We start from the raw sequence: 25,998 nt of genomic DNA, 5'->3' as shown, positions 1-25,998 counted from the left end.
ACAACTTAAGCAAAGAATCACAAGTAAAATAAGTTCTTCTTTTTCTCCATTGAATTTGTGCTAATAGGTCTTCTCCTTGGGCTTCATTGTGGAAAACGTCTTCAAAGAGTCATTATTTAGCAGCCCAAATCGTCCAGAAGTCCAGCAGATCAATATTCGATTAGAAAAAAGATTCTGGCAAAATGACCTGGCGCTGCCGCCTTGGGATCCGGCGCGGCCGCGCTGAGTATAGCGCGGCCGCTCCCAAGTGTAGCGCGGCCGCGCTGAGCTATTGGAAAAAATTATTATTTCTTTATTTCTTGCCTTCTCTTGCTAGTTTCTTCTCGCAAACAACCAAGGCTTCATCCTCACACTCTTTCAAGCATATAACATGTAATTTTCAGCCCTTCTTCCGATTATGCCCTGAAATGCAAAAATACTATAAAACACATCAAATACACAAATAACTTGAGTACAAAACACCAGTTCGAGCCTTTACGAAGCGTTCTAAGTGGATATAAATGCCACTTAACAGCTGCTAAGGTTAAAGCCCCTATTGAGAACCCTCAGGACATGATTTTTCAGTCTGACAATCCTTATGGTCAGAGAGCAGTTTTGAAGTCTGCTCAGTACACTGGAGCCAACGCTATTGCTGGAACTACTTATGCTACACAGGGTGTCTCACAAGTGCAAGCTTCTCAGTCTTCTAAACCTTCAGAATCTGTGAAGCAAAAGATGTACTTGCTGGATTAGAATCAAGTGATGAATATGATGCTCCATTGTCTTCAAGATTCAAGAACTTAAAAGCTGATCTTCTCCGAGTCCAGTTGTATTATCAACTGATGAGGGCTCAACGAATACTGAACCAGTAAATACTGATTCAAGCCTGAGACCAAGGATCAAGACGAAGAGACTGGTCAAGACCTATATTGCTCAAAATTTAAAGAAGGTCAAGAAAGAAATTGTTAAGGAGACACAAGGTACAACTATTAGTACTAATTAGTGGACTAGCCAAATCACTGATGCACCTGTGATAATTGTTGATTCTCCAATGAAGCTTTCTAATAAAAGAGTGAGGAAGATCATTCATGAGCAAGTAGAACAATCTGTGAAGAGGCTTCAGTAAGGACTATTTCCAGGATCAAGCACACAAGAACCTGTATCTCAAAGGTATGCAGCAGCTACAACTCTAAATCATGATCCTGTCCCACAAGAACCTACATCTCAAAGGGATGTACAAGATATAGAGACTCTTGCAGAAAGGTTTCAACAGGAGTCAGATTATATGTATGAGGAGAGGAGTACACAAGAACCTGGATGTCAAAGTCATTCAGCAACTCCTGACTCTCCAGCCCCACAAGAACCACTACCTCAAAGTGGTAGTGCAGGATTCACTCCTGAAACACTGATACTGGCTATTGATCCTGAAGGAAGGATTCATCCATTTCCCACATCAGCCGAGCTATTTATAGTTTCTCCTTTAAATGTCTATACAGAAGCTGATCCTTCAGAATCACAAGGTATAAATACTGAACTAACTTTATCAGCATTTATTTTAAATACTGATTCTGTCTTTTCAGTATTTATTTGCACTGTTTAGACCTTTAGTTAAAGGAACCCCTATTCACGTGATCACAGACAACTTCTCTTAGCCACCTCTTATTTCTATAGGATAATACTTTTCTGAGCCTTTCATGTGAGATTGAGAGAAAAGATTAGAGAAAAACAGAATTTAAGAGAGGCAGGATCCTTCTTGGAAAAAAGAGAGGTTGAAGAGTGTCAGGATTTAGTTAATCCCTGTGAGGAAACTCTGATTCTTTAAAATCATGAGATGTGTGGTGTGAGGAGTAGTGGGACTACTTAAAAAAAATATAGAGATTAGGTGTGTTTGTTCCATTTTTTACAGGTGCACATAGTGAAAAAGAAACAGCCGCTGAACAATAGTCTGTAGACCCTCGGATAAACTCTGATGTACCAAAAGCTGATAATCTCCCTGCAGGTCTAAGTACTGATACTTTCCTGTACTCCACTCAATCTATTCCACCAGTATTTGTTACTTTCTATGTTCCTGATGTTGATGTAGAAGCAGAATAGTCTATTCCACATGAATCCATCATTGCAGAATCACCCCAGCATTCAACATGCACTGAGGTTTTGGAGAAAAACACTGAAGCTTCACTTAATATGGCATAATTCTTGAAGATCTTGAATTAAATGTTGAGGGTATGGCAGTTTCTGAAGCAGCTGGATCTCATATTGTTCCACTTCCTCATACATTACTAAACTCTGATGTTGAAGATGAAGTAGCAAGATATTCAGGAACCGATTGCTCATGATGAATCTGCTCATGAACATGTACCTAGTGATGGAAGGGCTGAGAATGAAGATCTTAATGAAATCTTTCATCCTGAAGGTCTATCTGAAAGAGAAAAAAAGAAAAGGATGGCTGAAGTGCGTGTTAAAAATGAGAAGAAATCTGCTGATAAAGAATGGAATATTACATGGAAGGATTGTTGTTGTTGATGCTTTGATACTAAGGGATGTTGTAAATTTGACAGGGATTGGGAATAATACAAAGCTTGAAGATTTGAAGAAGATAATATCGGTACAAATTGTCAAAGATAGAATTGGTGAAAAACTGATATATTTTCTGGAATTTGGAAGACAATTGAGGCTTACTGAAGAGCATTTGAAAGGAAAATCATGGCAGGAGTTGGAATTTGTTATTACTCTACTAAAGGTAACCAACTTTATAACTCCTAGATGGTCTGAATTCTTGAAGAATCAAGTTTACTTGAAACAGAGAGGAATGATATACAAGTCCAATTACATTCCAAAATACATTGATGAATCTGGACACTCTGTTGATATGCCTATTGGAGGATCCAAAGTGGTTAAGTCTCTTGGAAGAGAAGTTCTAACTTTCAATCCTGAAGGAAAGGCTGTTGGTTTTCTGGAACTTGATGATTTGGCACTGGGGAGAGCAAATCTACATGACCTCGGAGCAGCTGTATATCAGAATGATGAATCTATAGAACAGCTCAAGAATATCAAACAGAGGATGGAAATGTATGTGAATGTTCTTGAAGATACTCTACTCAAGAATTTCCTTGATGAAGCTAATGATTGTACAAGGATTCAAGATTGAAGATAAAGTCTGACAAACACTGACTGTAAGATTGAATATATATTTGTATCTCTGCATTTAGATAGTTTTAACATCATCAAATTAGAAACTTGTTCATATTTTCATATTGCACAAGTTGGGGAGATTGTTAGAAGAATTTGATGATATCAGTATATAAACTATCAAATTTTATTATCAGTCTTTAATATCAGAGTTTAGCAATGGTGACGTCATCAGCATTTGTTATCAGCATTTGCTGATCAGTACTTAACATCAGCATTAGGTCACTTCATCTAAAAGTCAGGAGAAATTGAAGAAGGAAAGATTTGCAGAATATCAGTCGGTGTAGGACTTAATATTGTAGCAATCAATATAAGATATGTATTAGGATTTCTTATAATAACATAATAGGATTCCTTATTTGATTGTGTAGTTGTGCAGTATATAAGCATTGATTAGGTTTACTCTATAGTAAAATGAATTATAATTTCAATCATATAACCTAACAGCTGTCAAGGATATTTGTTCATCCTTTGAGAGGGTATTGTAATAAGTTTTTATCAGTTAATATAAAAACCGTTTCATCTGTTCAGTTGTTAATTCGATTTGTCTGCATAACTGTATTCACCCCCCCCCTACAGTTGTATTAAGGACTCAATAATATATATGTCAAATGAGATTTATGTATCTTAGAATATGTTATAGTGTTGGATGTGTTGATATAGGCCAGACATGAATTGTTTTATATTATTAGGATTAATACAATATTTGTCGACTATTATTCGTTAATTATTTCTACCTTTTCCATATACTAATTCAATAATAATAATATTATTTATTTATTTTCTACCCGGGTTTTTTAATCTGGTCTGATAAGTTCGAGACCACATCGAAATCAATTGGATCCATAGTTTTTGTCGGCAAACACATATCTTGAAAGTCTGGGTGATCAAAAGATTTTGTAACAACATGTGTTATGTCAAATCCAAAAAATAACAACCTATATTTTTTTTTCAAGTTAGTAAATTTAATGCATACAATATTGGTTTTTAAATTAAAATTGTAAAAAAAACAATTAAATACAATTTATTAATATAAGACATTACAAGCATTATGTCTTATTGATCAGTTGTCTTCGTCGAACTCGTAATTTAAATTGACTAAACCTATATAGTATATCGGTTGATATAGCCAAATAACGAATATTTTTCAAAAAATGAATCAGATTTCGAATTCAAATTAAGCTAAATTATATCAAGTATATTTTTCAAAAAAATATCGGGTGAAATTATGATTATGAATTATATTAAAGTACATATGTTGTGCAAGACATACATGTACTATAACAAGACTAAGTCAAATTGACAGCCCTAAGAATTAGTTGTATGATAATATAAATTTGTATTATATATTGTATTACTTGAGTCTGTAAAAATGTAAAAGATTAGACTGGAGTATTTTTATGTAAACAGTCTCAAGCCTAAGAATAAACTCTGGAAGATGATCAAGAAGATCATGCCTCAAAGGGATTGTGAAGAACCTTGGAGTTGAATAAATCTATTTTAGGAAAAAATATTCTAAGTCAAGATATCTACAAGTCACAGATCAAGTCATATAGAGAAGTCATTCGAGAACTCCAGAATGACTTATCGAGAAGTTCAAAACAGCTTATAGAGAAGTCTCAGAGATATCGACAAGTCAAATGAAGATGTGAAGATTGGAGATATCGACAAGTCAATTTTCTCATTAGAGATCTCGGAGATATCGACAAGTCATTTATGCATTAGAGAACTCAGAGATATCGACAAGTCAAATGAAGATGTGAAGATTAGAGATATCGACAAGCCAATTTTCTCATTAGAGATCTCAGAGATATCGACAAGTCAAAATGCTTATAGAGATCTCAGAGATATCGACAAGTCATTTCTACATGCAGAAGTTTGGAGACCTCGATAAGTCAATTTCACTTATAGAGAACTCAGAGACCTCGACAAGTCAAAACACTTGTAGAGATCTAAGAGATCTCGATAAGCCATTATACTTATCGAGATGTTAGTTCTCTATATAACAAACTGGAGATCTCGATATGAACCTCAAGTACATAATGTAGAAATGTTAAATATTCAAGATTATCAATCAACAAACGATCTAATCAGTTAGATTGAAAAGTCTACAAAAATAGTTTGAAGAGTGCAAGATCAAAGGCCAAGATTAACTGACAAAGGAAAGTCACATATTCACAGGATTTGCAAAGATACACTAAGGCAGAAATGGAAAGCTTTAGAGATAACTTAAAGTAGGGTTTAGTACATTCTATTGCATGTTGTGTAAATCTGTATTTACTAATCTATAAAGTAAACACCGATCCTTTGCTTTTAAATTGCATCAAACAGATCTAGTTTTCTTGTAACTCTCTCAAGGAAGAAGCTGAGTTCTTTTTTTTTCTTTACTTACAAAGAACCCAAGATTTGTAGCAAGACACTGGCTTAATTTTAATATAAAACTAAGTGAGTTTTGAAATATTGTGTGCACTGTTTTAATTTCAATTAACATAATATTACTGCATTTCTAATCTGCTTCGTTAACCAAGTAACAAGCATTCAAAAAGCCTTAAAAATATCCAAAACACATTCACCTCCGGTGTTGTATTCATTACCTAACAACATAAATTCTTTTTAGTCATATAATATATATATATAATGTGCGCAAATTAAAGTAACATTTGTGCAGAGTGCTAGTCATTACTATCAATAAAAATATGAAAGTTGTAACGGTCCATATATAAGAATCCTCGTTGCTTTCCACATAATTTTCAGTTCCAAATTGGTTGTTTGAAGTCTTGGATGAAAATATAATCGTATTGCTTTCACACCAATTGATTTATTCTTTGGTTACTTATGAAAGGATCCATCAAGCTATGTTATATTATGTATTAAATTAGTTATGCAAATTTATACGCCTAAGTTATGACATATATGTGTGTAATCTACAAGTTCATCATTAAAGTACTAAACCACAACTTTTGCTGACCATAACCATTTTTAAGCTGTCAAGAACCAGAAAAACCCCATTTTTTTAAACATCTTGAAGGTTCGTTAATGGCAGACAGATCATATTTTCTGATAGTCTTGTTAAAGAGAAGATGTCTTTAGAAGCCCCCTCCCTCTTCCCCTCTTTTATTATCAGAACAAAAACCAAATCTACAAACCAATGCATTAAATTTTGTTAAAAGCTTTATGTTCTTTTGTAGTGATCTTTGAGACATTTAGTCCTATTGGCTTCATGGGTGATGGGTCTTTCAACCTAATATAGGGCTATCTTGTTGGAAATGTTATTAAGTCATAACGGTAGACCAATTATTAAAAAGATTATACTAACTTAACATTATACGAGAAAGAATAATACTGTCTAAGTCGGAGATTATAAATCAACAAATAGATGAAATATTTTTCAAATGTTCAAAAATCAATATCTTCGAGATCTCGACCTTATATCTAAAGAAGTATAAGGTTAAAACTCTTATTCATGTGGTTAAAATCATAAGTATTCTTCATCGAATGATAAAAGTAATAATAACGAAAGAATCGATTATAACAAATAAAAATTAAGACTACTTATCTGAATAAACGTTGTGGCGTGAAATTAATCATTACGCTAAAGTTGAATTTGCCCTGCTACGTACACACGGACTCATGATAATCAACCTTCAGCTTTACACGACATCCGCCTCACTGGTGTAGTATAGAGAGACAAATACAGAACACCTTTCGAGCATTGCCCAAAATATGTGTATATAGTATGAGAATATGAATTTTGGTTGTCTGTCTAAAAAGAGAGGTATAGGTCTCCTTTTATAGGAGTGAAAATTTGTAACTCCGAGATAATTAAAAGATCATAGGTCACAAATAATGACGAGGGGGAGGTGAAATCTAGAAGATCCAAACATGAAATGTCTCGAATACAAAATGTTATACAAGTGAAAAGTCTTAAATAAAATGACTTACACTTAAAAATATAAATTTTCTTTTGAAGCAAACTAACATTGAAATAAATAATAATATTAATTCCAACATATCTTTCATTTTGGATGAAAATATTAATATCCAAAAATATAGATTCAACTCAAATTACATAATATATTTTTTTATTACACACACGCATGGAGTCAAACTTCTAAGCCATTTTTGATTAATCAAATTACCTAAATTATTTCTGAATATTTCTAATATTAAAATAATTATTAAAAATAAAAAAAATAGTAAAAAGATTTATCAAATCATGAAAAATATATGAAAAAATATATCTGGCTAATTCATTTTATGACATGCTCATCTCGCGGTGACATGCACCCTGCCCCGTTCCAATTCCCCGCTCAATTGGTTTTTTTAAAAAATTTACCGATTTAAATATGAAGACACAGCTGCCGAGGATACTAATTAACCCTGTCAAGTAAACACACACTTCTGTCCTAATTAACCCTGTCAAGTAAACTCAAAAAAATTGGGAACAACGCTAACCACGGAGATATTTAATTAACAAACAAACAATCGTTTACCTAATCTGTGTTATGTAAAGTATCACTATTATGTGAAGCTTCATGGATGGATGTATTTGTATAATTTTCGTCTACGTTGGATATGTATATTTAGATGTGTTTTTTGTATTAATTGATTTGATCTCAATTTGAAATTAAGCATATATTGTTGATTCGATATTTGGTGAGTTGAAGTATTGGATTCTAGTTAAAGATGACTACTAATCACTAATTTTGTTTCTAACTAGATTGATGTAAGATTTGTATTTTAAATGTATATACAGTAAAACCTCTGTAAATTAATACTCGATTAATTAATAATTTCTCTAAATTAATAATTTTGTCCGGTCCCGACTTGGGCCAGTTCAAAAAATGATCAATTTCGATAAGATAATAAGATAATAATTTTTTTGAAAACCCTGTATAAAAATATGGTTCCAATAAAACTATAAATTAATAATTCCCTTATATTCATAAAAATATAGCTATTACATCTTTGTAAAATATGATTCAATTGTAGTTTGTTTTTTCATATAATTTAAATCAACATGAAACTCATCCCTAATCTTCCTTATTGCATCCAAAAGCTCAGGTGTGGTGCTTTCATGTTGCATCAAAAAGTTATTAAGCATTTTTGATGCCTTGAGTGCTTCTTTATGTGTAACCGGCTCCAACGGTGTTGTATCGTCTTCAAGATCATCTTCAACACTATTTTCAAGGATGGTGTTTGCAATCTCTTCTATACTCTGGACCTCGGAACATGATTCATTTTCACCCGGATAATCTAAGAAATTATTAACATCCATTTTATTACGATAACCTAGATCCTTAATCATCATCTCAAGTTCATGAATGTATTCTTCCGGAGTTGTATGTTCATTTAAATTGCTCGAAACTTCATCTATGGAACGAATTTTGCAATGTTGAAAGCACCTTGCTATTGACTCTTGTTTTACATTTGTCGTCCACGTCGCGACTGCATAATTGATAGCATCCAAAACATTAATCTTTCCTGGATCAGATTGTCCCAACTCATAATCTTCTAATAACCCACAATAAAATCTTTCCTGGATCAATTTTGTTTGCTACCAAAAATTCTCTATAAATTAATAATTATTAATTTATCGATTAATTAATACCTCTCTAAATTAATAGAATTCTCCGGTCCCAACTATATTAATTTATAGAGGTTTTACTGTAACTACTAATTATAATGACATTAGGGGGTTTGAGGCAGCTCAACTCAAGTGTATACACTATACAAAATCTAATTATAATAATCTTGGAGGCTATTGACTATCTACGTAGAACCTCGATAAATTAATAACCCACAATAAATTAAATAAAAATAGTAGAGATAGTGTATGTTTAACCTCCATAAATTAATTGTCCCAATAAATTATTAAAATTTATGGTCTCGAGGTTAATAATTCACAGAGGTTTTACTGTATTTTGTTAGAGTAGAAGTACATTTTTTATCAACTATATCTATGAATTTTTATTCTAGCATCATGATAGATAGAGTGTAATATAGAACCCGATGACAGCATTTGATTCCATTTCATTATGATAAAATATGTTAGCATTAGGACTATTCTGATATTTTTTGGTATAACAATTTGTTTTTTATTGTTGCACATAAATATACAAATAATGGTATTTAGTTTATGACATGATTCTATTTCTATCTGAAAAATTTACCCTCTTACATGTACTGACTTCTACTTCATTGAAGAAAAAAGGACTATCAACCGGAGATGCCGCAACACTGTATAATGAATACAATAATGCACTAATTAATATCAAGTTTGATGAAGAATCAAATGAGGTTATCTCACTATTTTATATTTTTCTCATATCATATGAATGTCGAGGTATTATGTTCTACAATACTAATCTTCTTATTTCATACTCTATTGTGTACAGATCGCGACAACTTCAACCTTTACAGAGCATGTTCAATCAAAAAAAACTGTTGATTCGTTTAAGTTTCCCGATTACAATTCTGGAAAGGTAGATGTTTCTGCTTAGTCCAAACTAGTAACATGGACTAATTACAATTTTTCGTTGTCTGACGGATTATATGTTTTGTCCGTGCAGCTAGAAGTTCAATTGCTCCTCCATTCAACAACCTTCACAACTGCTATTGTGCTAAATCAAATAACAACATCTGCTGTTGAGCTGAACCAGATATTTCCTGTAGTTGATGTTTCAGCTACCATTGGCAGCATTGGTGCAGAAGCTTGTTATGAGACTTCTTCGAGCAAGGTGACAAATTGTAGTTTAGGCATAAATTTTACAAAAAAGGATGCGTGTGCTTCGATAATTTTGTAAGTAACTACTGCATTGTCCACTATTTATTAACATTACAAAACTTAATCCAAAAATTTTGTCTTTCTAAGAGTTCCATTAAATAATTTAGCAAATAGAAAGTATATATTAGTATTTCATATTGGTCTCTTTTAAGTTGAATAATCCTGTCATGATATTGCAATTTGCAAAGTTAAATGGTTTAGATGATGATGTTATGTTGTATACCAGTTCCTGTTTATTTATAGATAATAACATTTTTTAGAGAAGTTAAATGACTTACCTTCTGCTCGTTGATGCTTCATTCTCATTTAGGGGCGACAATAAGGACACAATAAAGGCATCGTATGTGCACCATTTAGATTCTTTGAAAAGGAGCGCGGCGATTGGGGAGATTAGTAGAAGGTTTTCAACAAATGAAAACACTTTTACAGTTGGAGGGTTATATGCGGTTGACAACTTGACAACCATTAAAGCGAAGATTAACAATCACGGGAAACTGGGAGTGTTCTTGCAACACGAGGTCATTCCAAAATCCTTGTTGAGCCTTGCTAGCGAGATTGACACCAAGGCATTGGACAAGACTCCAAGATTTGGTCTGGCCCTTGTTCTGAAACCTTGATGTGATTTTGTTGCAGAGTCTCCTTTTTCTTGCTTGTATATTTTGTTAGTGGCACTCTTGAATAGAGCATATAGTAAATAGTTGGCACATACATTTCTTTATAGATTCTCAGTTATTATGTAAATGTTGCTCTAGTAATTCACACCATGAACCTTGTGTAAATCCTTGCTTCCAGTTAATCAAGTACCGTAAATGATAAAATATGCTATTATTCTAGTATATTTTGTAAGGCATACAGAATATTTTGTAGAGTTGGGGCTTCAGGCAAGGATGGAATTCATAACTTTGTACTTGTATCATTTTATGAATCCAGAAATATTAACCTCAATACAGTGCATAAAGAAGAAAAGAAAACTGAAGTCCTAAAATTTTCACTGGTAATACATGAGCTGCTGAGCAGCAGCAACATTCTGAAAGCCTCCATCATATATGGCCTGGCTTGCTCCAGCAGTACTCATTCCCAGATATCCCTGTTTGATTTGAAGCTGCGCTTGAGGGTGCATCAAGGCATGCACACCACCTATCTTGCTCAGAGCTAATTGTCGCTCATAGAGGCCTTGCATTGGTGCAGGCGGAGGAAGCGGATTTGAGCTTCATTATATTTAAAAATATAATTCAGGAAAACAGCCGAGGGCTTGCAAAAACAACAGTTAACCTTGATCTGTCTTCCATGAAGGTTTGACTGAGTATTTCCCAGCTGAATAGCCAATGCTGCCTCAGAATGATTACTGTATCTAACAAATCCAAAAGCTTTATCACGTTGCACACGAACTTCCTCAATTACTCCAGCTCTGAGAGCATGGAAGAAGCAATGCAAGTCTATCTGTGTGCCTGAAAATACAGTTAATTACATGAGTAATAGACCAGATGACTCATTAATACGCAGCAACTTAAATAGAACCTTTCAGAAGCATGTTATAAAGTATATGGAATATTCTGAGCAAGTACAAGCGTGGTTTTCTCTGCATATTCTAGCAAGGGTTAGCATTTGTACTAGGCTTCTTTACCAAGTACACTAATCCAATAAGATAACACAAAGCGACTACAATATGTTGATATTAGGGCACAGTTAAGAGAAGAACTCCTATACAGACCTCCATGTTCAAACCCTTCATATTTAATTCTCCACACTTCTTTTAATGTGCTTAATCAAACTTTTAAACTTTTGAAAAGTTGAGAAGCTGATAAATTAGTCGTGGTTTCTACAGAGTACTGCAGGGATCAACCTAGCTTCACTACCAAAAATAGAGTACACCACCAACTATACCTAAAAGTCTTAAAACTAGGAACATCTAGAGAATAAAAGAGAGGGAAAACAGACTGATTTTCTCTACCTCTGGAGGAAGGTTGCAACCATAGACAGTCGTCAGTCGTGTACTGTGGTTTGTTCTCAGGCACCTCATTATTTGCCAAAATAATTTTATCCGGTACTCTACTGACATCATTGATGCAGAGGACGGAATTCAGATTATTGCTTACTGTATTACTAATGCTACGAACATGCCTTTAGGGAGATCTTTGAACATCAAGTTACAAGTGATTTTAATTTTTCATAATAATCGTTTTATGTAATTAGAAATTTTCTAATTAAATATATTACTTTATCTATCAACAAGTATACAAGCAATAAAATCTTCTTAATAGTGTTCAGATATTATGAAGCAACTTAAATTTAAGGAATCAATGAGGTAACTACATATACGCAACATGCAAAATTCAAAGGTAGGAATCTTTTCAAGTAATTAAATAATGTCTTAAGAAACACAAGTAATATAAGATGATACATTCTGTTGGAAATCAACACAAGATACATTCAAGTACTAGGTTCTGTCTTTAGTTATTCTCTGCAGGGATGGGCTCTATAAGCCTTATTAGCATCTTTCGGCAAACTTACCTGCAGATGTGTTTGTCAATTCTGCAACACTTTTGGCATCTGAACTTGGATTCTCATCCGTAATACCAGCACCTTTTGTCGCCCAGTTACAACGTAGCCAAGCCATTTTCCTAAGCATAACAAAAGGATATTCTTGTCATCTTATATAATAGGACAGTCTGATCTGAACTCTTGAATAACATGATAAAGGACATTGTTGTAACATTGGGTCTATAGAGAACTTAACAGTAGCAGAAGACTCGCTTTAATGATAATATAAGATGATACATTCTGTTGGAAATCAACATTACAATAGAGGGAGAAACTTACGTGCAACTGCTATAAACACGCAAACAATGTAGCATCAGTAACTTGAGATAAAACAACCATTTGTTTTCTAGGGTTTTGAAACTAGGGTTTTGAAAGAGCCTGTCCTGTGCCATGTTTTTACTTAATAGTAATCGATCGAGACAATATGTCAAGCAGGTAGGGGAAAAATCCATGTAAAATAAGAAAACATAACAACAGAAAACTAATATATCAAAATCAACATTCATAAACAAATCGTTCAAATACGTCCCTCCAATTACATATAAAATCCCAGTTAGTAGTTATTACTAACTGTTAAAACAAACAATGATAACTAGAAATATCTATCTACGCTTTCGGTTGTCCAAATTATCAAAGAACCAGTTGATGGCACGGTAAACGCCATATCCGGCCATTACCACCGCTGCAAACTGAGGAGAGACTCCTAAAACAATATTCAAATCACTAAACTTGACGTAAACATCGGCCTTAATATCGACCACAATCTTTTTGCTATCGTTGCCCATATTCAAAGTCCCTTCAACAAACTAAATTACCCAAGACTGGTTAGTATTTGTTTTATAGGACTGCTGAGTCCTGCCCAGGGCAACCAACGGAGCCAGACCCAATATTTTATATTCTTGTCGCCTGAAACCCGCACGATTATTTTTAATATTACATAATTTTTCTAATTTAATCTAAAGTAAAAATTTTAAGTTAAGAAATTTATTTATTTGAAATTTTAATAATATGAATTGATAATACTTATTAATATAGATATAGATGTATAAGTTAGTTATACTACATTTTTTTTTAAAATGTAATAATTGGAATTTATATTTTTATTGATATTTATAGGTGTGTTTTACGGAAGATTATTATATTTAATTAAAAGGTAAATTTTAGTTGAGATCAATAGTATATGAATTGTCGTTAGTCTGTTAACCGACTAAATGCAGCTAACTATATTCAGATTTATGTTAATTTAATATGTTTAAACCCGAATCAATGTTAAAATTTTATGTGTAATTGGCAAAAAAATTATATTAGCTTGAGCCCCGTTATATCAACCAAATCCAACTAATTATATCTACTATTTTGTTTAATTTTATTTAGCCCAGGGTGATTATTATTTTATTTATAGACCGAATGGATAATATGTATTATTTTATTTTAGAATGATGAAATTACATCGATCCCACAAATTCTCTTTCAAATTTTTATTTTTATATTAGCCTTACACGACATCCGGTGTAGTAGAGATAGATTAAGAACATCTTTTAAGCATTGCCCAAAATATATGTATACAATATGAGAATACGATTTTTATTTGTCTTCCTAAAAAGAATGGTATAGATCTCCTTTTATCGGAGTGAAAATTTGTAATTCCAAAATAGTTAAAAAGTCATAGGTCACAAATAATGACAAGTAAGAGGTGAAATCTAGAAGATCTAAACGTGAAATATCTCAAATACAAAAGATTATATAAATGAAAAGTTTTAAATAAAAAGACTCGCACTTAGAAATATTAATTTTTTTAAAGCAAACTAATATTAAAATAAATAATAATATTAATTCCAACATATCTTTCATTTTGGATGAAAACATTAATATCCAAAAATATAGACCCCATTTTTTATTAACCAAATCACCTAATGTAGCTTTCATATGTCAGAGTATTTTTCAAATTTACACTCATTATTATATTATTAATATTTTATATACACAAAAAAAGGATCACGTGACATCATCACGTCTTCACGTGTACATATACGGACTGTCTCCCTCTCCTTAAAAACCAAAGTTTCTATGCAATATATTATCATAAATAAATGTCACTGCGGCCCCGATATTAATCATAAAAAATTATATTCTCTCTGTCCATTGGAATGTGGGGACGAAAATCGGCGCACATTTTAAAATTTTCGTAAAACATAAAATAATTTTAATTTTTTTTTATTTAGATAAAAATATAATATTTAAATTTTTATACATAAAATAAAATTTTAAAAAAATATATTATATAACTATATTTTATAATAATTTTAAAATACTTGTCAAACATGACGTATGACGTAAAAGTATGTAAAGAATCAGTGACACAGACTTAGTATCCATTATTTTTTTAAAAAGTAATTTAAAAAACATACAAGTTGAGTTATACCAACCCGACCCGGACCGCATAGCCCGCACAATTGGCCACCTATAGTGGTATATAATTGCATGCCTGCAAATCATCTCAGTGTCTTGCTTCTCACCTTCTTACTGATCACATTTTCATTACATTAAAGCTTTTCTTGATTCCCATTTCTTACTATGGAAAATCAGAATCATCTTAAACCGATAGTAAGGCGTAAAAACCCGTCGTTTTCGTCGTCTCTTCTCGACGAAATTTATCGTTCTTTCGATGATCAAACAACACCAGAAGCTAGGGAAGCAACAGAAAGTAGCATGATCAGTGCTGAGTATCATTTTCCGCAATCTCCTCGCCTTAATTCATGTTCTAGCTCTTCAGAGTCTTCGTTTTGGACTTCGTCAGAGCCCGAAACTTCAAATGCAGTTTGCCAATCGAAACTAGCTGTTAAAACTAGTATTTTGACTCTACAAAAACAAGAGGAAGATGACAGAATCTACGTTTCAGAGCAGAAATCGAAGAAATCTAAGGCATTGAAAACGTACGACGATCTAAAGAAATCAAAAGTAAATCAAGGCTTTCTAGCTAGTTTTCTCAGTACGCTATTTATAAGTACTTCCACGAGAAATGATAAAAAATCAAAAATCGACAAGAGAAAACATGCATCAGTTAACGCTTCATCAGCGTGTTCCTCATTGTTTAGGACGTCATGCTTTACCAAAACTCCATCTTCACGAGGAAAATTGAGCGACGGTATGACAAGATCAGTTAGGTTTTATCCCGTCACTAGCGTGATCATGGACGAGGATCGTATATACAAAGACAATGGAAGGCATAATTACGATAATAGGCGTGCGAGAGAAGTTTTGAAGAAATATGAAAAGAAATTAGAAGAAATTATGATGATGAATGAAGATGAGGACTGTGAGAGCTGCGCGAGTTCTGATCTGTTTGAGCTCGATAATCTCGACGCTGTAACTGCAAGCAGACAGAGGTATAGCGAGGAATTGCCCGTGTTTGAAACAACGTCCGTTGATGCAAATCGAGCTATAGCTTATGGTTTACTTAAGTGAATCACTGAGTTATTAGCAAGTGTATTTTGTTTTAGATAGTATTATGCTGTGCGGATCATAATTTGATAAGACTCATATATGTTACTTAATGCTTGTTAATTTTCTATGAACACTTTTTAATTGTTAATTGTAAGTTACCCAGATATGTGGTTGTTATTGCAGTTGCCATCAGTTAGAATAATATAAGATCCATGAAAGAGTCATGCTCTAATACATGAGATTTTAGAGTAATTGATTTGTTGGCATTATATCAGAGCTCAGACAGGTAGGGGACCGTGATCCACTCTTCGACTCCCGAGTTTCTTGACACCATCCAACATTGATCACCTCTAATCCTCAATTCCGAGTCTCCTGATTTGTCCAGTTACAAGGTTGCATGTTGAAGTCATGCATCTTAATATCTTATTTTACATAGCTTTCTGTCTCGTACATTTTATAACTTATAAGTTACTTATGAGATAAGCCGGACTGTATCTAATTAAGACATCGAAGCCACCCGGAAGGCGTATGAACACCCTGGACTACTAGGTAATAGCCTGTTGTGCTGCTATTGATCAATTCAGATTAAATTTGGATGTATGTGTATGTTGGGAACCAGTTCTTGGCTGGCAGTGGGCTACACATTTTAGTTGTCATTTTTGTCTGTCTTGGCTTCAATGGAAGGCACACTGAAGGCGGACTACTTATTGTGATTAATCATTTTGCAATGTAATTAGATGCATGCTGGTTATTATGTATCTAGTAATCTAAAAAAGAATTTCAATATTAGCAGTACAATACTAATTCTATTTAATAATTTAAAGATATACATGAGAGTCGGCCGCCCTAACTTCACCTAACCCTACCCCCTCTACCTTTTTTTTCACCCTTTCTACTCATCTCTATCTCCATATTCATCTTTATCTTCTCCTTTTATTCACTTTTTTTTTAATAAAATCGAGATTTTGTTTTACAAAACTCGAAAAATCTATTACAATTCTTCACTTTAGTTTTCAGATCTATAAAATTCAGTTTTTGGATTCAAAATCTATGGTCTAACAACATATTACAATTTGGTGTTATTCCGAGATTTTTGAATTTTGGGTTTTTTCGTATTGTTCTGTTTAAGTTATTATTTGTGTGTTTGATTGTCTCGCTTTATGCGATGTGTCTCGTTTTGTGCGATGTGGTGGTTGTGTTAAAAATGAATTGGAGGGTGTATTGAGAGATCTGGATATCTCGCATCAACAACACTTTCGGCAGGTTTATAACTAGTGTCCGGCAGGTTGATAGTTGTGGTGTGTTTGGAACGATGGTGAGAATCACATGTGCTCACCTCTCACAAAAAATATTTGTTCATAATACGAGGTCTCTAAACTCTGTTGTTGCATTGCAATATTAATTGAATTAATGTGAAGGTCAATTGTAAAGTTACTGTTTTCGGGGTAGATGCGTGCTGAATTGTCCGAGAAACCATTACATTCATTTTTAATCTTCAGAATATTTGTATTCAGTTTGTAAAGCAATCCGGAAACAAAACCGCTAATTATTTAGCTCTATTTGTTTTTCAACCTAGTTACATGATCAGTTGGAGGTTTGTCCCGATTGAATCTCTTTCAAGTTATTAATGGAATCTGCTTTAAATTTGGCAAAAAATAATTTAAAGATACATTATGTATGTATGCACCATAATCTACAAAGCAAGGATTCTTTGTTCATCCAACGAATCCCCGTATTCTACGCACGCTCGTATAGTATATTCGGATTCTTGGGGATATTCGGATGTTTAAAAATCTCAATTAAAATTCATTTTTTTAATATTTGTACTACCAACAAAAGTGATTTTAGTTTAAATTCTTATGTTTTAGATGTTTATATCATGTATTTGATCTAATTTGCATAAAATATACTAATTTTGTTGTAAATTTCATTATCTATAACAGCAAGTATATTTTTATAATATTAGTATATGTGTCGTATCCCGTACCTGTATCCCCATATTATTTTTGTTTTCGAATTCATGTATACTCACACTACGCATCCACATCCCCGCACCTTTATCCTTGCTTCTTAGAGCATAATATATAATAGTCTAGTCTAAAATTATTTTAGTGTATGTTTGGATCATCAGATTTTAATCTGGTAACGGGAATGATGGTACTAGTTTTTCATACTGATGCTACTGAAGTTGTTTCAGGCAGCAAATATCCAACATTTAATCTATTCCGTTCTGCAATTAAGAGTAAACAAGTTACAGATGAAAAATTGTGTGAAACTTTAGCTGTTGTTTCTGAATTCGAGACCTTATGACATCTACTGATGCTAATATGGAGCCTCTCAAGTCCAATTATTTGAGTGAAAAACTTTTGATTATCGGTGAGAGTTCGCAGAAAAATTATGATGTTATTTCCTGGTGGAATGAAACATAGTGCTAAGTATCCAATTTTGTCTAATAGGTGTCTCGGTTTTTCTCGTTTATACATTTTCTAGTAAAAAACCAACAAATAACGTTACAAATATTTGAAACTAAAAACCCAATTTCCAATATATTTGAACAAATGATATAAAATTATAAAAAGTACACAATTTGAACATTATTATTTTTGTTTCCACAAGTATGTTTATGAGAAAAGCTCCCACATGACAATGACATGATGTACAAGTCATCTCTGTTACTCAACTTGGTTATAAAACTATCTGTTTACAGTAATTTTGTTTTGTTTTGTTTCTTTTTAAGGTCTAAAAACAGACCACTCTTGCAGGGTTTATGCACATCATCAGTTAAACCAATGTACATGCCTATGTTATGATATAATTGTACTCATGTGTTTGTGTGTGTGAATAAGTGTGATCTACTTCTTCATAGTACTGAAACAACCTTTTGCTAACCAAAGTCAAACCATTTTCAAGCTATCAAGAACTAAAAAAATCCCTTCTTTTTTTCTTCCAAGAAAGATCTTTAAGGTTCTTTAATGGAAGATCATGTTTCTGATAGTCTTGTTGAAGAAAGAGAAGATGTTATGCATCCACCTAGCAGTGGAAAACCAACTTTGAGAAAAGCCCATTTTCTTAAACCTGTTTTTAAACAACATTTTGATCATCCTCCTCCAAAACCTACTTTTCAAGAACTTAAAAGATACAAGTTAAGGTCAAATAAGAGGCACCCTTTTCTTGAAATGCTGAAAAAGTGCAAGTTAAGGTCATACAAGGGATGCACATCAGAGAAATGGAAGATTTGGGTTGAGAAATTGAGGCCTAGGTACCAAGAAATTTGGAAGCAGGCTGGCATTTATGAAGCTATTTTGGCCTCAACTTACGCGATTCCTAAAGATAAAAACTTGATCATAGGCCTTGCTGAGAGGTGGTGTGGTGAAACAAACACTTGCATTTTTCCATGGGGTGAGGTGAGTATTACTTTAGAAGATAATATTTATTTGGGAAATTTTTCGGTTTTAGGTGATTCATTTTCTACGCCTTTACCTGATGAACTTGTTGGTATTTTAGATTGTTTAAATAAAGTTCATATAAAAGTTAGAAGAAGTAGTAATGGACATGTTGGTGCTTCTGTGTGGATGAAGTATAATATGCGTAGTGGTAATCAGTTTGAGCATGAGGCATTTCTTGCAATGTGGTTGTCTAAGTCTGTTTTTGCTTGCTCCCGTGATCATATAGCTGCGCAAGATTTTTGTGTTGCTATTCATCTGTCTCGAGGCACTAGAATCGCGCTAGCACCCGTTGTTCTTGCTAGCATTTATAGGGACATGAGGCTGTTACACAATTCGATTCTTGAGTTTGTTAATCTAGAGTCTGTAGTTGGTTTGACGTTTAGTATAAATCAGTACGATTTAGTGCAAATGTGGGTTTGGGAGAGGTTTCCAGAACTGAGACCAGCTCCTAATGTCAGGGAACATGGAGAGCCTAGATGGGCTCGGTGGAAAGGAGCGACAATTTTGGATGTTGAAGATGTGGGGGAAGTTCTAGACTCTTCAAAAGAATCATTTGTGTGGTGCCCTTACTGTATAACTCCAAGCAATTGTGTGTTGAGTAAGTTGTATAAAGATAATGAACAATGGTTAGTATTTGAATCTGATGACCAAGAGGTATTTGCTCGATGCTTGAGAGTTTCAGAGCTAGTTGGATTAGGATATATAGAACAGTATTCACCCCATAGAGTAGCTATGCAATTCGTACTTGATCAGGATGTTCCTGCTAATGTTATTCGATCCAATAAGAGTTCTGAAACTGCTTGGAGCAGTTATAACAGGTCTATTAGAGGTATAAAACTATATATACCGCCTCGACACTTTGAGTCTGATATCTCCTCAGGATATGTGGCTTGGTGGAGGAACCATCTAGTTTTTAATGAAGAAGTGGTGACTAATGGCATCCAAAAGGAGAAACAATTACCACTTGTTTCTTATCTACAGGAGAAAGATGAATGTTTTCTATCTAGTACTGGTTGGCTTTCTGTTTGTGCTGCGAAAAGACCAGAGGATAGACTTTCAATTGATCAACTACTGAGTCGTCAAAGAAAGACCGGGAGCTCTGGGAGAAGTAATGATCATGAGCCGGTATTAAACATTTTTTCTAGAATTGAAACTCCTGCAAAGGAAATCTGCATGACTGAACCTGTGGGACATGTTATGCCTGTCAATGAAGAAGTGGTGACTGATTCTATCCAAATTGAGAAACAATTACCACTTGTTTCTTATGGACAGAAGAAAAATGCAAAATCTTCAACTAGTACTGGTTGTCTTTCTGGTTGTGCTGCGGAAAGACAAGAGGATAGTCTTGCAATTGATCTACTAATGAATCGTTCAAGAATGACCGAAAGCTCTATGAGAAGAAATGATCATGAGCCTGTAAAATTCACTTTTTCTAAAACTAAAATTCCTAAAAAGGTGATCTGCATGACTGAACCTGTGGGACGTATTTTGGCTGTCAATGAAGAAATGGTGACTTGTGGACACAAGAGAGATTTAAAATCATTGACTATACCTGGTTGTATTTCTGGTTGTGCTGTGGAAAGACCGGAAGATGATGAAGAAGATAGTCTCACAATTACTCAAATATTAAGCCGTGAACGAAAGACTGAGAGCTCGGCAAAAAGAAATGATCTTGAAGATGAGCCATTATCAAACACTTATTCTAAAATTGAAACTCCCACAAAGTTAATGTGCGTGACTGAGCCTGTGCAATCTAATGTACGAAGTTTGTCTTCCTCTGGTAAGTGTAAGAATGGTGATTCTCCTGCTGAAAGTAAAAAAGAATCAGAAGCAAGAAAAGGCGCAGTAGTGAGTGAAGCTAACCATACAGAGGTAAATAAAGATACTAGCAAACTCGCAAAAGAAGAAGCTGTTAGTAAAGCTAACATTGTGATGCTTGAAGAGAGTTATGATCACACTGCATCTGCATCACAATTGCCACAACTGGGACTGGAGGCTCGTATTTTGAGGCTTGAAACGATTATTAATATGATTAAGGCAGAGAAATATGTTTCTAGTTCCAGGAAGATTTAGAAAATCACTTACTAGAAGGTGGTAGCATATTGTCTCACTGAACTTTGTCGGTCTAATACTCTGTTGGTATGATGCATACATATCATTTATCTATTGGCTACTAGTACTCTATTTGCTCGAAAGTGAAAAGAGTAATTTGCTTTTACTTTAAGTTAACAAGAGTTCCATGCTATATTTCAATCTTCACATTATCTATTTATTATGTTTTTGGAAATTTTGATCATGCTCACGGTGACATTCTCAAAACCTTAAATAAGTTTCATTACTTCTGCATGCTGAAACATTAAACTGAATTTCGTGTATCGAGCTGCTACAAATTATTGACCTCAGTGTTTATGGTATATAGTACCTTCTTCTTCTTTTACTAGTGTTTTTGTAGCTATTACATTATGGCTCCGGGCTAAGCACCAGCTTCTTATGTACAAGGTGAAAAGGAAGTGAAGACTCCTTGGTCATGGGAGGAGGAGTCCTGTCACTACGCAATCAATGAATCCTCAAGAGTGAGCATTAGTTGCCTGGCCGAGTAATATGATCATACCTAAACAAATAAGGTAACAACACTGTCTGGAAACTTTTTAAGTGTAAAAAGTATCTAATTTTCTTGAAGTGCTCAGCAATTTGAGTCTAGATTTTTATCCAACCTGCTTAAATCTTTTCCTCATCTGCTGAAGTCGTGCAGGGATGCATCATGCAAGTATACTGCTGCTACAGCCAGTTGATCTAGTGTTTACAGAAACACGCAACTTAAGTCGGCTTCTCTTGCTATAGGTGCTTCAAGTAACGAACATGTTCTAAGCACAAGTATATCTACAAAGTAATTCTTATTCCTTGGTTTTACCAGCACGCGCAAAGGTATTTGTTCTCTTGAGCTTTCTACATGGCAATGACTCTGTCAATATCTCTTTATACTTCATACATTTGTGTTTTGGAAGATTTCCTATTAATATTTTTAGTAATCGGTTTGCTGCAATTTGTTCTAGTATTAAAAGAAGAGGCATACTAAAATCATTTTTTTTGTTTTTCTGAAGGGGGAAACTCTGCACCTTTAGTATTAGTAAAGTCATTCTGCAGGTATTAATATAATGTACCTGTTACCAGATGTATCAAGAATGTTCTTCCTTTTCTACTAAAAATAGAATTAACTTTCAATTCTTAAGCTGAGTGCAGTTGTTTACCTTTTAATGTCTAATGCAGTGACATGATTTCGTCCGACGAGACAAGGTTCAAACCCTCGAAATCTCGTAAAGGTATTGAGGGCATCAAGCTTTCATACTATTGCCTCTTGATTTTGTGGGAGTTGATATGGTTTAAGATATTAGCATCTTTAGTGTTTTTTAGAAGATGATGAATTCTGAATTATGACTACATATATTTCAATCAATTAAATTTAGTAATTTACATAACATCTTATTAAATTTATCTCATAGTTTCAAAAAATTACCCATATTAAGAATAGTTAATGTTGGTAGAAATTTTTTCTTGTATCAATATTAATTGCACTAGTTAAATATAGTATGTGCTATATTAATAAGATTGATTTTGGAAATATAAATCAGAAATACCTGAAATAAGTCCATTTTGGAAAATTGAACCATAGGATTTATAAAGTTAAATTAAAAGTTGAAGTGCACAACTAATTTGAAACAAGTGCACTAATTGAACAGAGGGAGCATTATTAATTAACTTGTATTAGAAATGAAAACTCTTCTAGATTAATTAAAGTGGCATGATGAATCATGTATGATGACTAATTAGTACCAGTAGTAGTATCTTTTGGCAATCTTTCTGTTTTGTTTTCTTTTTATGGATTGAAAGACAGGTCAATCTGCAGGGTTTATGCATACCAATAGTTTTGCCTATATACATGCATGTATTAATTGTTACAATATAAATGTGTGTGTTATATATAGTTTCTGCTAAGTGCATGCACTTATGTTTGCGTGTGTGGTGAATGTATTACTCAAATTGCCTAAATCATAGCACCAAAATCAACCACTTGCAACCTGTCAATAAGTAGAAAAAAATCAAGAAAAGTCTTGAAGGTTCTTTAATGGCAGATCATCTGTTCTTTGCTGCTGATACTCTTGTTGAAGAGAGGGAAGATGTAATGCATCCACCCTCTGGTGGAAACCCAACTCGCAGAAATGCACATTTTCTGAAGCCCATTTCTAGAGAACATCATAAACATCTTCCTCCTCCACCTTGTTCCCTATTCTCCTCAAAACTCGATTTTGAAAAAGTGAAGAAGTTCCGGATACAGTCATACAAGTTAAACCCCTCTGAAAAATGGAAGATTTGGGTAAATAGTTTGAAGCCTAGGTACCAAGAAATTTGGAAGCAAGCTGGTATTCATGAAGCAATTTTGGCCTCAACTTGCACGATTCCGAAAGACAAGAACTTGATCATAGGTCTTGCTGAGAGGTGGTGTGCTGAGACAAACACCTTTGTTTTGCCATGGGGTGAGGTGAGTATTACTTTAGAAGATGTTATTTGTCTGGGAAATTACTCTGTTTTAGGCTCCCCAATTTCAACTCCAGTAGCTGATGAATATGTTGATTTCTTTAATTGTCTGAAAAAAGCTTATAAAAAATGTTGTGGAAATCCTGGTAGAAATGCCAGTGCTTCTGTGTGGATGAAGTATTTTATGTGTGTAGGTGATCAGTTAGAGCATGAAGCATTTCTTGTTATGTGGCTGTCTAAGTTTGTTTTTGTTTGCCATTTTGATCACATTTTCCATGTTGCTATACATTTATCCCGAGGTAATAGAATTGCGCTGGCCCTGCCTGTTCTTGCCTGCATGTACAGGGACATGAGACTGTTACACAATGCAGTTGTTGAGTCTGTTGTTAATTTGAGGTTTTCAATATGTCACGCAGATTTAGTGTGCATGTGGGCTTGGGAGAGGTTTGCAAATCTGAGACCAACTCCTAATGTCATGGAAAGGGGAGAGCCTAGATCAGCTCGGTGGAATAGAGTGAAGATCGTGAAGGTTAAAGATGTGAGGGCAGCGTTGGACTCTGGAAAAGAATCTTTCATGTGGCGCCCCTACAGTATAGCTTCAAACAATTGTATGTTGAGTAAGTTGTGTAGAGATTATGAACAATGGGTGATCGTTGATTCTGATGACACCGAGTCATTTGCTCGGTGCCTGAGAGTTTCTGAGCTAGTTGGATTAGGTTGTATAGAACAGTACTTACCCCATAGAGTAGCTATGCAATTCGGACTTGACCAGGATGTTCCTGCTTATGTTATTCAATCTAACCAGAGTCGAGAAACTGCATGGAGCAATTATAGCAGGCCTATTAGAGGTATGAAAATTTATATCCCCCCTCGACTTTTTGAGGCTGATGTCTCCTCCGGATATATGGATTGGTGGAGTGGCCTTCGGGGTGTCAATGAAGAATCTCCGACTAGTTGCATCCAAAATGTGAAGCATTTTGTGCCCGGTTCTGCTGAGGAAAGATCAGAGGATTATGTTGAAGAGGATAATATTCCAATTGCTCAACTAGTAAGACGATCTAGTAGCACCAAGAATTCTGGGAAAAGATTCATTCTTGACAATGAGCCGGTTAGTAACACCAAGAATTCTGGGAAAAGATTCATTCTTGACAATGAGCCGGTTATGAACACTTTTTATGGAGATGAAACTTCTATGAGCTCGATTTGCAGGACTGAACCTGTGAAATCAAGTGTGCAGAGTACGCGTTTCTCTGGTAAGTGTAAGAATAGACACTCTGCTGCCAAAAGACTAAAAGAATCAGAACCGGAAGAAGATAAAGTTGTGAGAAAAACTATTTGTCATGCAGAGGCGAACACTGTCAATTTTAAAGACAGTACTACATCTGAATTAGTACAAGTAAAACTTCAGACATTAGAAGCTCCAGGCTGTCCTTCTGAAAGTGTTAAAGAAAGACAAGAGGATGAAGATGTTGTAGACGAGGATACTCTGACAATTTCACAGCTACTGAGTCAATCAATTAACAAAGGTTGTTTAGGTAAACTAGGTTGTGGTGACGATGAACTGGAATTGAGTAAGCAAAGCATATCTTCTTCTGGCAAGTGCAAAAAGAGTAAGTCTTCTACCGAGAAACCTATAGATCTTGAAGAAGATGCAATTTCGAGTAAAGCTAATCATCATGAAGTGAACGATAATAATGTTGCACTCGCCAGTGATAAGGCTGTGATAAAAGCTAGTTGTCCAGAGCGCAACATTGTCAATACTGTAGAAGAAAGCTCTGATAATGCATCTGAATTACCACGGTTGGGGCTAGAGGCTCGTATTTGGAGGCTTGAAAAGATCTTTGATTTAATTAAAGCAGAAAAACTAGATGCCACTTCTAAAGATAATTTAGAAAAGTAGTTCTTACTAGAGAGTATATTTCATATATCTCACTTAACTTTGTTTTGTTGCTCTGGTCATGGCCTCATCTCTGCTTGTTCGTCCTAGTTTCATATGCTTTTGTATAAGAATATCTCAAGTCTGTGTAAGACATTCAGGCTATCTAAGCACATTCAGGCTATCTAAGCAGTTAATCGGAA

The 25,998-nt window shown here is 34.2% G+C and overlaps 4 protein-coding genes across 5 annotated transcripts; all 4 read left to right on the top strand.

The window, feature by feature from the left end:
- The first annotated feature begins 2,443 nt into the window (after positions 1-2,443).
- Positions 2,444-10,594, top strand: LOC141718214 (mitochondrial outer membrane protein porin 4-like). The gene is made up of 5 exons (XM_074520594.1): positions 2,444-3,107; positions 9,305-9,468; positions 9,567-9,653; positions 9,741-9,970; positions 10,266-10,594. Exons 1-5 carry the CDS (start codon positions 2,444-2,446, stop codon positions 10,570-10,572), a joined length of 1,452 nt encoding a protein of 483 aa, XP_074376695.1. The 3' UTR covers positions 10,573-10,594.
- Positions 10,595-15,019: 4,425 nt separating this feature from the next.
- Positions 15,020-15,961, top strand: LOC141718213 (protein BIG GRAIN 1-like A). The gene has a single exon (XM_074520593.1). The coding sequence runs from the start codon at positions 15,071-15,073 to the stop codon at positions 15,959-15,961; it is 891 nt and encodes a 296-aa protein (XP_074376694.1). The 5' UTR covers positions 15,020-15,070.
- A 2,801-nt stretch (positions 15,962-18,762) lies between these two features.
- LOC141717545 (uncharacterized) lies at positions 18,763-23,652 on the top strand. 2 transcript variants are annotated; one of them, XM_074519667.1, is made up of 5 exons: positions 18,763-22,010; positions 22,139-22,311; positions 22,488-22,530; positions 22,654-22,706; positions 23,517-23,652. In XM_074519667.1, exon 1 carries the CDS (start codon positions 18,913-18,915, stop codon positions 21,457-21,459), a length of 2,547 nt encoding a protein of 848 aa, XP_074375768.1. In that variant the 5' UTR covers positions 18,763-18,912; the 3' UTR covers positions 21,460-22,010; positions 22,139-22,311; positions 22,488-22,530; positions 22,654-22,706; positions 23,517-23,652. The 2 variants fall into 2 exon arrangements, with proteins under 2 accessions (XP_074375768.1, XP_074375767.1); XM_074519666.1 differs by having other exon boundaries at positions 22,131-22,311.
- A 132-nt stretch (positions 23,653-23,784) lies between these two features.
- On the top strand, positions 23,785-25,979 carry LOC141717547 (uncharacterized). Its single transcript, XM_074519668.1, has 2 exons — positions 23,785-23,923; positions 24,336-25,979. The coding sequence occupies exon 2, from the start codon at positions 24,347-24,349 to the stop codon at positions 25,817-25,819; it is 1,473 nt and encodes a 490-aa protein (XP_074375769.1). The 5' UTR covers positions 23,785-23,923; positions 24,336-24,346; the 3' UTR covers positions 25,820-25,979.
- The last annotated feature ends 19 nt before the right edge of the window (positions 25,980-25,998 follow it).

This window comes from Apium graveolens, chromosome 4 (assembly GCF_009905375.1).
Source record: "Apium graveolens cultivar Ventura chromosome 4, ASM990537v1, whole genome shotgun sequence".
NCBI lineage: Eukaryota > Viridiplantae > Streptophyta > Magnoliopsida > Apiales > Apiaceae > Apium > Apium graveolens.
This window is presented reverse-complemented; position numbering and strand designations above follow the sequence as displayed.